A 12,339-nucleotide genomic window follows, 5' to 3' on the forward strand; every position below is an offset into this window, starting at 1 on the left:
CGAAAAAATGTATGAAAACATATTAAACGACAATTCTGCATTAAAGGGCTAAAAAGAAACTAGCTTATGGAAAATTCATGATTGTTTCTTCTTCTTTTATTTTGTTTATTTAATTTTTTTTCTTTCAATTGCTTTTATTTATTCAGGTGTGAATTTTTTTTTTGCTTCATTTCTTTTTCTTTTCTCTCGAATAATACGGAACATTTCACAACATTTCTGATAAGGTAAAAAAAATCTTTTGTTAAATTTTTGTAGTCTTTCCGGGAAGTTGTATAATAAGTTATTTTGATACGAAGAAGAAATTTCTTTATCGTTGTAATATATCTATTTTAAATAGATTAAGAAAATAATGTAGGTACTTTAATAATGTATTTTTACGTAATTTATTTTTCTGACATAGATCTATTTTTTAAAAAAAAAAGAAATTATCTTTTCAAAGTATTCTCTTTTCAATTATTACTTTTCATTGGTTTTTACTAAATTACCTGGTAGATACTCAAATTTTCTATTATTTATTTTTTTAAATGCTTGTTTTTAATTTGAATGTTTCTTATGTATTCCGCTAAAAGAATTAGCAGTCTTTTGATTGGCAAAAAAGTGTTTATTATGTTTTTACTTATTCCGGAAATAAAAAAAGAAAAATATTTAATACTAAAATTATCAATCAATAATTTTCTTTATAAAAGTACTATATAACTAACGTATATAAAAAACTACTTATATTTCGCTCTGGTTATGACGATATAAATTATTTACAAAATTTAAGTGAGCAAAATATTTTATGAATAAAGCCAAACATTTTTCCAACTGTACGATAACGTAATCAGTCAGAAGAATCTCGTTTTAGATACTCAAAAAAAAGAGAGAAAAAAATCAGACTTAGAGTTTGAAGTAAGTAATAAGTATTTATTATTTGAAAAAAAAAATACTTTTAAAATCTGAAGTCATACAGGGGTATTGAAATTTAGGGCACAGAATTGAATTTCTATTAGAATTTTTAATTTTCATCTTCTGATTTTAGCCTTTTAAACACAAATATTGAAGTTTTCGGGGAATAAGAAAAGCTTTAAATTCAAAGTGACATTTTACAGCTAACAGTATTTTTTGTCTGCGTTATTGAACGAGCTTGGTGATGTATTCAAAGTAAAATTGAAGATTTTTGTCATTTTTAATTAATCACTACGGAATAGACAATATAAATTTTTTATAGATTATTCAAGCCTTAAGCACCGCCCGTAAAAATTTATGTCAATCCGATTGGCGTGAAATTTCCTTCTTAGAAACTTTAACGTAGATCATATTTTAGTAATCGACCATTTGCTAAACTCAAAAAGGCGAATTATACTAATTGTTAATGTTTAATTATTTTTACTGGTTGAACTATTTAATAAATTAGAAAAGTGTCCCTGTTATTAAATAGTTCAAATAATTAGAAATCTGTAAACGAAACGAAATTTTTTTTTCAATTAAAGTTATCATAAATTCTATAATTAAAAACAGACTTGTTCTACATAAGATAAATTTTTAAAGGCGATTTGCAGAGTGAAAAAGAAGCGTTACGCGCTGAACTGTTGTTAATCAAAGAATTGATTTTTGATTCGAATCTAGATATTGCTTTAAAAATAAAAATGAACTCAATGAGGTTAAAAAACAAAAAGAAGTAAATAATTTTTAAGTTATTTTTATTAAAAAAGTATAAAGTAAAAGTAACAAATAACATGATTGTATGGCAAAAAGCAAAAAAACTATATTTTTTGCAAACTAACTAAAAATAATAAGCAGTGAAATGTTGTATACATTTGTATCAATGCGATAAAAAACAGCACAATATATCAATACAAAATTTATAATGAAGTTGTACATTTTGGAAAATGTTAAGCAGACTTGACAAAAAGTAAGCATATCAGCATTATAAGAATGCGTATGTAGACTTGTAGAAAAAAAATATCACGGGTTGTATATTTTATCAATTAGCGGGCTGTCTTTCCGCTGTATAAGTTTCACAGTAATTTCTTTAGGTTGAAGCAGACCTTGACCAATGTAATAATCTAAAGGTACCTAAAATATAGAGCATTTTTAGTGCAATAGGATAAAATAGTGATTAAATTAGATCTATTATCTCTTTACGGAGATAAGTGGTCAGTATGGCCACTGAATGTTTAACCATTAATTCCAAAAATATTATTAACTATTAGAATAGAGAAACTATTTGTATTTAAACGCTCGATACTTTTTAACAGACGTTTTTATTTTTAATGCACTATCGATAATCACAATTGCTCATGTGTTGTCTGACTTAAATAATCATCAAAAATGTTTTCATATTTAAAAGAATACGTTAAGCCTTTGTCAACTTTAAATGGCATTTTCTGAATACCACCTTCTTAATACTTGAAATCTCAATAGTTTGTCTCTGTAGTTTCCATGCGATTTAGTTGGAAATTAATAGTGTATTAAAGTAGTTTTATGTGAACAACTAAACCTATTTATAACTTAAGTAAATAATAAGTAATTATTTAACGTAGTTTTTCTATTGCAGGTAAAAAAATTTAATTACATTTATTGTTTCTGATAAATTAAAATGTAAAACTTCTTTTACGAGTTTTTTTTTACTTTATTGTATTACTTTTCATTTCATTTTTGAATCAAAATATGCAATATATTTATTACCAGTAAAGCCTTGAAAAAACAAAACTATTAAAAATCTAATTTTTACATTCATAAACTGGCAAACGAGTGCATGAACTTGCATATTTTATGCACTAATGTTAACATTAAGTGGGTGTCATGCATATTTAATGAAATAAGAAAACAAATGTATTAGTTTTTAATTAAATTTAATAAACGGCAAACTATTATGAATACATTTTTAAAAAAATGTCATGAAGTTTTGTGTTATTCCAATAAAATTTCGTCGTTTAAGTGCACAGGTCTGTTACAAATAAGTAAGAGATTATAATAAACTTATAATAAGGATATTTTAACTATGACAATTTACAAATACTTTCCAATAATTTTTATCAACGTTTAACTGGTAAAACGTTTCACAATTAAACACATATGATATAATTAAAAAATTAAGAGATGTTTTTAAGGGCACTTATTTTTTTTCCAAATGAATTTAAAATAAGAAAATGATCGTATTTTTATCACACCTGAAGTAAAATTCGTTGTGCACATCACTTTTGAAAGACATGTGACAATTTTTGATAACGTACGAAAGCGACAAGTGAATAAAATAGAATTGTTTTCTCTTTAGTCTATGCATAAAGTGTAGTTTTTAAATTTTTTCTTTTATTTAAATTTCATCTTTTTTGTTTTAGGTCAAAAAGTGATTGTTCCCGAGAGTGTTTGTTGAAGACAAAAATGGTCGAAATTTTGATTGGTGATGAAATGGAGGTAAGTTTTACTTGTGATATTTAGAAAACGATTGTAATTTGTATTGTCATTAAGCTCAGAGCTCCAGTTTAAATTTTAACACTCCAAATAATTGGAAATGAATGAAACTTCGGTTAACAATAAATTATATTTATTAAAAAATTCTGAAAATTATATTTTTTGGTCAGTAGTCGGTTTAAAACTTGTAGTGTCAACAGATATGGAGCTTCAGTTAAAATTAAAATTTAATCTCTCTAAATTGTTGAAAAATGGTCAAAATTTTGTTTGGTAATAAAACGAGGATAAAATTTGCTTGTAGTTCTCGAGAAATAATTAAATTTGTTCGCATTAAGTGCAGTGCTCCGATTAAAATTTGGTGCTCCAGCTTATCAGAAAATTGCCAGAATTTGTTGGATGATAAATTCTGTTCAGCAATCAAATGCTGAGAATTTCTGTTTATAGTGGTCGGTAAATAATTGAAAACTTCGTTTTCATCTAGTGCACATTTTCATCAGTTAAACTTTAAGTGCTCTATTTAGTCGGATAATGAACAAAACTTTGAATAATAATATAGTTTCTATGGATATTAGATGTTTTAAAACTCTGCACTTAACCATTAGAAAATCGTGTAAACTTGTAACATCAAAATGCACAGAACTCCAGTTAATATTAAATGCTCTAGTCAATCATAAAGTGATCGGAATTTTGATTGATTATAATTTCTACTAGGCGCTAAAATCGCGTATATCAGCCATGAAACGATTAAATCTCGCATCATCACAAACGTTGAAATTTAATAGCTCTAGCTAGTCGGAAAGGCGTCGAAATTTTTTGAATGTGACCTCCACCGTCAGAAACACAAGAGCGATGTGATAGGAACGAAGTAATTAACATTTGAGTGTCATATTACACCATTTTTTTCTTTTCTCTTTTGATTCATTGGTAGATAAAGGGAAACAGAATATTTTCAGAGTGAATAGAATATTTTTCGATATAAGAAATAATACCTTTGTTTCTGGGCATCTTTTAATTCTGAAATGGCTCAATACATAAGCTAAACAAACTTTAACTTCAACAAGGGCGAACCTCATGCCCACACAGTTCCTAGGTCCAGCTCCAAACGGCATGAAAGTGAATGGTTCTCTCTTGGCTTTTTCTTCAGGAGTAAATCTAAAGAAAAGAATATATATATATATATATATATGAAANTATATATATATATAGAAAGAAATGACTGAAACTTTAATTATCATCACACGCATGATGTTTAGATGATGAGATTTGAACACTCTAGTTAGTACAAAAACGGTTTAATTTTGGTGGACAACAAATTTCTTGTTGCTATAATATGGCGATGCATTTTGTTTGTAATGTCCAGGAGGCGATGCTTGTATTGTCATCAGGCCCAGAGCTCTATTAGAGATTTGAAAGCTCTAGCCAATCAGGAAAGTTTCGAAATTTTAGATAGTAATATTCCACCTTTACAGACACGAAAGCTTGTTAATAGAACATCGTTAAATAGGTAGTCATGCCAGCGACAACTTTATTGTAATACAGTAATACGAAAAAATCTTAAAATCTACAGAAAAATTTAGAACTTGTAAGTAACTTATCTAGTTATTCTTTAAAAAAAATTCATTAAAAATGCATACTTTTTAGAACTTACTAAAGAAAATTGATAGTTAACGTACTCATCACCCTTTCTAATATTGTTTTAGTCTACTAGAAATTTGAAGCATTTTCAACTCATGCATTTAAACTAAAAAATCGCAAAATTCGAAAAAATTAAATTGAATAAACTAAATTTAATAGTTTAAAAAGTTATCAAAATACGAAAGAAAAAGAGAATTTAAAATATGAAATATATGATTCTAATCAATACCTATCGGGATCAAATTTTTCTGGTTCCGGAAAATATTTAGGATCTTTGTGCAGAGCATATACTGGAACAGTAATAACAGTGCCTTTTGGAATTATGATTCCCGTATCGTCCAGCGTGTAATCTTCGTTTGCTTTCCTTTCTAATCTAAATTAAGAAAAAATGAAGGAAATTAATTGGGATTTAATACTGCATAAAAAAATTTTTTTATTAATAATAATGTGGAATTCGTAATTATCTGCTATGGCTCGTAATTTTTAAAATAAATATCAGGGACAAAATTATTAAATCAGTTATGTGACGAATCCTATATATCCTACAATATATTTATAAAAAAAAGCTAACGTTAATTTTTGTATGAATTTGTATTTGGGCAAATGAAACGAGTATTTAAAATATCAGTACATAAATTTAATTTTTAGACTCTGTTGCCAACTAAAATTTAGTTCACACACCTTTCAACATATGCAACATCGTTTGATGACTAAGATCAATTTCAATGGACATTTCCAGCACAGGCGTTTTATCAAAAGAAGACCCATACGACGTCAGCATGGAAATATTTACAGACTGTGATCTGTGGCAGAATAATCGCCAAGTCTTGGCAACTTCTGGACATTAACACTCAAGAAAACTAAAACAACAACAAAAAAAATCGCAGAAGGGCATCAACTTGAAGGGTGTTTCTCTTAGCCATCCCTAGGCAAAACTCTACAGGCTATTACTATTTTTAATTTTCAAGTTTGAAATCTATTTGGCTCTTTGGCGATTGTAGTAGGCGCTTCCCGCCAACGTGATCTTTGAAAAATGAATGGTCGACCAGTGAATACGCAGACTCAGTCCTGACAGTACAAAATACTTTGATCTATTCTGCAACTATCATTTACAGTACATTTCGCCTCAGGTCTAAAATAATGCATTTTTGTCACGAGCTACCTCGATTTTTTCCACTGATCACTTTATACTTGATTTAGAGCAGTACAAACGATACTGTCCGCTTCGTAGCAACTTGAACCTCTTTTAGTGGATCGGCGGATTTATGTACTGTATACATCAGCAAAAGCGATACCTCACATTGTAAAAAATTCCGAATCAGATAACTGTAAAATGTACGGCAACTCTGAGTGTAGCATTCTTAAAATGTATTTTTACCGTAAAGTTTCATATCGAAAATTTTACAGCTATATGTATTAAATTACAGTGATTCAGTGACTTTAGAGTAAATGTTACAGTAAAAATTACTGTATATCAGATTTTTCGATTCATAAAATTTTACATTAAAAATGGATATTACGCATAAACAGTATTGGCACCCAGAGTGCTGGTGCTTTTTGCCATAATTTGATCCTGAATTTTTAACAGTGCTTTTCTTCCATATCCTGTTTGTTAATGCCCCATACTTTGCTACTTTTTCGCCAGCGTTAGTTGTTACTACTTTATTCACAACTCTCGTATTCGAAGAAAAAAAAACAGAAAAGTAAAAAAAACGTAGAAACATTTTTGGTAAATCAAATGAAATTATTTTGAAATTAAACTATATTTTAATAAATTATTTAAAACAGTACATAGAAGGTTTCACAATCACCGTTCTTATTAAGGATTTTTAGAATCCTTGTCAAAAGTGAGCATACACATTAGGGTTCACGCATCAATATTTAAGCCAAGAAAAATAAGACTAAAGTGCCAACGAAATCTATCGGATTCCTTAAAAGGAAGGTAGTGGAGTCATTATAGAGCAACATGTGTATAAATTTCACAATAGGAAGGTATTATAGATATCCATCAAAAAATAATATTCTCTAGAAAAAACATTAATAATTACCAGTCACTTTAAAGAATTTCGGATCAAATTACGGTAAAAAAGTACCGGCTGTCAGAGTACTTTTGTGTACTTTTGCAGCAAAATCCATCTTTTTCCCCGGAATATGCAATGGAACAAAAAATCTAATACATCGTAATTTTTACAGTAACAATTACCGTAAAAGCACCGAATAACTCTAATTAAATAAATATTTCTGTCAAACTTACGGTATAATATTTTATGGAAAAAGTGATGGATTTTATGAATGACGTAGCTAAAGGGCCCGTACTTCATACTGTAATTCAGTTTTTAATTTTTTTACAATGGACAAATATTTACCTTGTTGCAGGTGGACTAATTCTAAGAGTTTCAGATATGACATTGTCTAAATACTTCATATTTTGAATGACTTCATACGTCATTTTACCCTAAAAATGTAAAATTTGTTATTTTAGCTAAAGAAATACAAAAACAAGTTAATAATTGGTACAAAACTTAATGTTTTCTTACATCATTTTTAATGAGTGCATCATCCAATTCCTTGATTAGTTTTTCTTGAACTTCCTCATTAAGGGCCAAATGATAAGTCGAAAAAGCTAATGTGGACGCTGTTGTTTCAAATCCAGCCAGAAAAAATATCACACATTGTGCTACTAATTCATTGAAAGTCAGATCTGAAAAATAATAAATAATTAATTAGGAAAACAACCACAATAATGTTTTTTTAAATAGTGATAGTAAATGTTTGTACAAAAGTATAAAAACAAAGTTTAAATAACACTAGGAAATTGTTATCTCCTGTTGCATGATATTTTTTAAACAATCTTTGACATTATTACGTCGCTGATTTCAAATCTAATATCAATTTCTCTCTCCAAGTTACAGTTGTTTTTTAAAATGACATTTTTACTCTATTTTTTTTTTTTGTTAAAATGTACAAGATTAAAATTGTTACATTCTAAATGTCATAAAATATTGTGTGTCAAATGTACAAGATTAAAAAATTTGTGGATAAGAATTTCAAATCTGAAATTAGTTTTGCTTCTAAAGCTACAGACAATTTTTTAAAAAAATAGTATTTTTAGTCTTTTTTTTGTCAAAATTTATAAGATAAAAAATGTTATATATAACAGGGGTCCCGTAAATGTTGTGACAAACTTTTAGGGGAGTTAGGGGATATCATCATGAATAAAGTTACATAACTCATGCCCGGAAATGTCATCATACGTCTCTAGGGGTGCGTTCCTACTATGAACTGTTTCATCATGCGCTTTTGAACAGATCATAAAGGGAAAGTAATCCTAACTGCGTACGACGACATTTCCGGGCATGGGCTTCTATGCCATTTTAATCATGATGATGTGTCCTAACTCCTCTAAAAGTTTGTCAATTGCATGTTATATATGAAGTTTTTGAACTTGAACATTTCGACAAAAAATAGACTAAAAATGCCATTTAAAAAAACTGTAGCTTTGGAAGCAAAACTAATTTTTGATTTAAAAATTCTTACATCCGAGTTTGGTAAGACCAAGTTTCTGAATAAATGCGACAGAAATATTGTTTCCCAGGATAATTAATAGCTAAGAACAGCATAAAAAATTTTAAAATTAGTTTACGAACTAAAATATATTCTCATAAAAATTTATAAGTTTAACTTAATCTGGTTTCGTAAAATTTGACAAATTGTCACTTTAATTTTTTAAAGTAAGCATTTAATTAATGCATTAAATATTTTGCACTCTGTATTAAATACTACACCTTTTTATTTAGTTTCTTAACCCTTTACCGATCTTATTATGTTCGAAAAAACTGTTATAAAAGTGCATATTTTTTCATTCAAGAAAATTATATAAAAAAAAGATGTAGGTACAATAGATGTATTTATTTTTGATTCTTCTAAGTTTTTTAGCTTGGAATTTTAAAACTCCATATGTCCATGTAACTCTGACTCCATAATGAGCACAATATAAAAAATATTTTATCACGGAAAACAAACCACGTGCATTCACAAATACCATAAATAGCTAGGCTAAGAGTGCGAAATACATATCGCAAATACATATGTGACAGTACTGACATCTAGTTTAAAATAAACTAACTATCTCCAGTTACATTAAAAACAGTCTACAGTTACATTAAAAACAGTGAAATAAGAAATTAAAAAAAAGATATGAGGAAACTTGCACAAGAGTTGAATATATTTAAACATTTTTGGTTCATTACATTTGAACGCTCTATCCCGGAAATATCATGGGCACAAGAAATAGGAGACGAAAGCTCACCCCCTGAGTTTGAGGGGAGCGAGAGAGAATGGCTTACCTTTTAAAGTCGAAGCACACAAATCTTAATTTTTAAAACCATGACGAAGATCATACTTACTCTTTTTGCCAACATAATTCTTGAAAACCTGGTCATTGTTTTCACCTTCGTAGTTCCTTAAAATGTCGTCGTTTTTATCTAAAGCTTCTAATTCCTCGTTCTGTTCCTTAGCAGTATCTATGAGGAGTTGGAGGAAATCATTTCCTTTCTGCAATGGAAAAAGTTTTTAGCATTATACCCCTGGAATATTGTTTCAATTTGTAATTGGACTTTATGATTTCACAAAAAAAAAAAAAAATTATTCAAACTGTGCCAAAATATTTGATGTCTTTCAACATTACGATCATACCTACAGTATCTTTTACACTTAATTAATCATTAACAGCCATCTTTTGCTTTTGTAATGCAACGCTTTAATAAGAATTTGAATGATACATTCATGTTTGAACTATTAATTTGACTACTCTCTATAGGTGTGCTATATTCTTTAAAAAAAATCAAGTTATTAAATAAAAATATCATAATACTTACACATAATATAATACATAATATCAAAATACAGGCAACTGTCTCTAAACTGCAAGAAATGTGTTTTTAAGGCCAATTCTAAAGACCACGTGCTTGAAAATCTGAATAATGAACCTTCATATAAAATAAAATTTGTTGAATTTAAAGGACCATCTAATAATAAAATAAATTTTTATACCTAAAGTGAGTTAGGATTTTAAAGACCATCTAATAATAAAATAAATTTTTATGTTTGATTTATTTTCAGTGTTGAACGACCAATTCATATTAAAGTTCAATTTCGCAGCTTTTTATTTTTATATCTATCCAAGACGTTGAGGAGGCTTCCAGATCAAGTATTGAAACAGACTGCTTTTACGGAAAACTTTTTTGTTGGGACTGACATGCATTTGCATCACAGAAGGAGGAAAACCACGAAAACCGATGGTAAAGGAATTATAACCTATGATCTATCAACCTATGTATGGCCAGAAAATACATTTTTATTGTAAAACAAGGAAAAAAATATTTTTGTATATTATGAGTTCAAACGGAATAAATTTTTGGGAATTAGTAAGCGAGAAGGTAATATATACAATACAAGATTTTATTCTGGTTCATTAAAATATATATTCGCATTAAATATTTACCTGTCCAGTTCTTTCTCTTTCTTTTATAATTTCGAGGGTTACACTTGTAAAGAATTTCACTCCTTCCGGTGGGAAAACTGGAACTTTGAAAAGCTTCATAAGTCGGGGAAACAAGACTGAAAAAGCAAAAAATTGGTTTCATTTTAAACACGAGATTTGACTGAAATAATTTTAAATTCGTAGTATTGAAATTAAGTTTAAATTTAGTTTGTTAAACTAGCAGTCAAAAGCAAATAAAACAAGCGAATTCAATTTTGTGTGTACAGAAAGAATAGTAAATGGAGGCTGGATGTTTCTGAAAATGAAAACTTAAATACCTTTCAAAACAAATGTTTAAACAATTATTTTTTAGGGTTCACTAGGCCTATAAAATATCGATTATAAGATTTTTGCAGGAAGTTAAAAGAATTCGATCGGTTTCCATATAGTGAGCATAAAAAAATAAATAAAAAATAAAAAACAATATTTTTAACACGCGAAAAGTATTTTCATAATAAGTTCGCAAAAATATTTCAGTAGTGTGCTTTTGGAATCATAACTTCTTAATAATAACTTAAAAAATATGAATAGAAAATATGAAAATATGTTTTTAAAAAAAAATTTGTTTTTTGTTTGGAAAAGAATAAAACTGAATTATTCCTAAATTATTTTGCGCTTACCTAGACCCCATATAGAAGCTGAACGAAGGAGATAATTCAGGCTTATTTTTCAATTTATGATTCTGGACGAGTGAAAGCAGATTTGAATTTTTACATTGGAACGAGATCTGTTCAGGTCTTAGGCCAAAAAGGATTTGGCCAAATATGAAGGAAACTTTGCATTGCCAAAAGCATTGGAAAGATAGCAATAAGTACGGTGCGTTCGAATTAAAAGTAGACTCGTTTCTAAGTGTTCAAGTGCCATCGTAGAGTTCTGAGCTCAATGGTTAGAACACGGAATTCGGTTCAGGGAGGTGGGGTTCGATCCTCGAAGCTGCTAAACCCTCCAAATGCATGCGATATACAATCTCGTAAAATCTATGGAATCGTAGTCGACTTCTGATCGGTACTTTTCTTTTTTTCTTCATTTCTTCCAGACGCGAACACGTACCTAGTTTTGCAGAATTCGGTACTACAATTACATGTATCACAAGAAATTGTCCTTCCCCATCAGATTTATGTCTAAATTGTGGAAGTGACCTTACAAAAAAGTGGTGCTGCCATCTATCGATAGGGTTCTGAGATAAGTCTCAGTTTCACACTAGCAGTGCGCTTTTGTCAAACAAAAGTTTCTTCCTTCTGAGTTATTTCGTAAGACCAAGGACTGGTGGATTTGACTTGTCCAAGTGACAATAGAAACGACAGCACTAATGTCACTAGCGAAGGGAAGAAGCAACGCAGTGGCCGTGAAAAATCTTAAACCCGCTTCGCGAGTCGGCTGGCCACCTGCTGTGACCAAACTAAAGCATTATTACTTGTCTAATATAGGTACTCTAACCGCCACTAAGTCTGCGGCAGTCTGGTGCTATGGAAACAAGAAAAGGGCATTTTAGGGAGGGTAGCTTCTATGAAAAAGGTCTCTTCTCTCGCCGAAACCAGTCCTAAAGAGGGATCCCGCATCCCTACTTGAAATTATAATACCTCGTTACCATAGTCACCGCCACAGCTCCAGACAAATGCCTGGCAGAGTACCCATCTTAGACAAACAGTACTGTTCTTATTGAGTTAGATATTGCATAGCGTAAAAAGTTATACACACTGGTCATCGGATGTGCTAGCAAATGACTAATGGCACTTCAGAATAAATAAAATGCTTATCATTGGTAA

The 12,339-nt window shown here is 29.3% G+C and overlaps 1 protein-coding gene across 1 annotated transcript in view; it reads right to left on the minus strand.

Annotated features, from left to right (window-relative positions):
• Window positions 1-1,665: 1,665 nt before the first annotated feature.
• The window catches only part of LOC107443558 (cytochrome P450 3A24-like), a 31,638-nt gene continuing 20,964 nt past the window's right edge, over window positions 1,666-12,339 (minus strand). Inside the window, exons 8-14 of the mRNA XM_016057478.4 lie at window positions 10,535-10,650; window positions 9,438-9,585; window positions 7,569-7,732; window positions 7,398-7,486; window positions 5,261-5,404; window positions 4,386-4,548; window positions 1,666-2,058 (exon numbers count right to left, since the gene is read on the minus strand). Of these exons, the coding sequence (XP_015912964.1) occupies window positions 1,948-2,058; window positions 4,386-4,548; window positions 5,261-5,404; window positions 7,398-7,486; window positions 7,569-7,732; window positions 9,438-9,585; window positions 10,535-10,650 (935 nt within the window). The 3' untranslated portion in view covers window positions 1,666-1,947. The remainder of the gene's footprint in view (window positions 2,059-4,385; window positions 4,549-5,260; window positions 5,405-7,397; window positions 7,487-7,568; window positions 7,733-9,437; window positions 9,586-10,534; window positions 10,651-12,339) is intronic.

Source organism: Parasteatoda tepidariorum, chromosome 8 (assembly GCF_043381705.1).
Source record: "Parasteatoda tepidariorum isolate YZ-2023 chromosome 8, CAS_Ptep_4.0, whole genome shotgun sequence".
In the NCBI taxonomy this organism is placed as follows: Eukaryota; Metazoa; Arthropoda; class Arachnida; order Araneae; family Theridiidae; genus Parasteatoda; species Parasteatoda tepidariorum.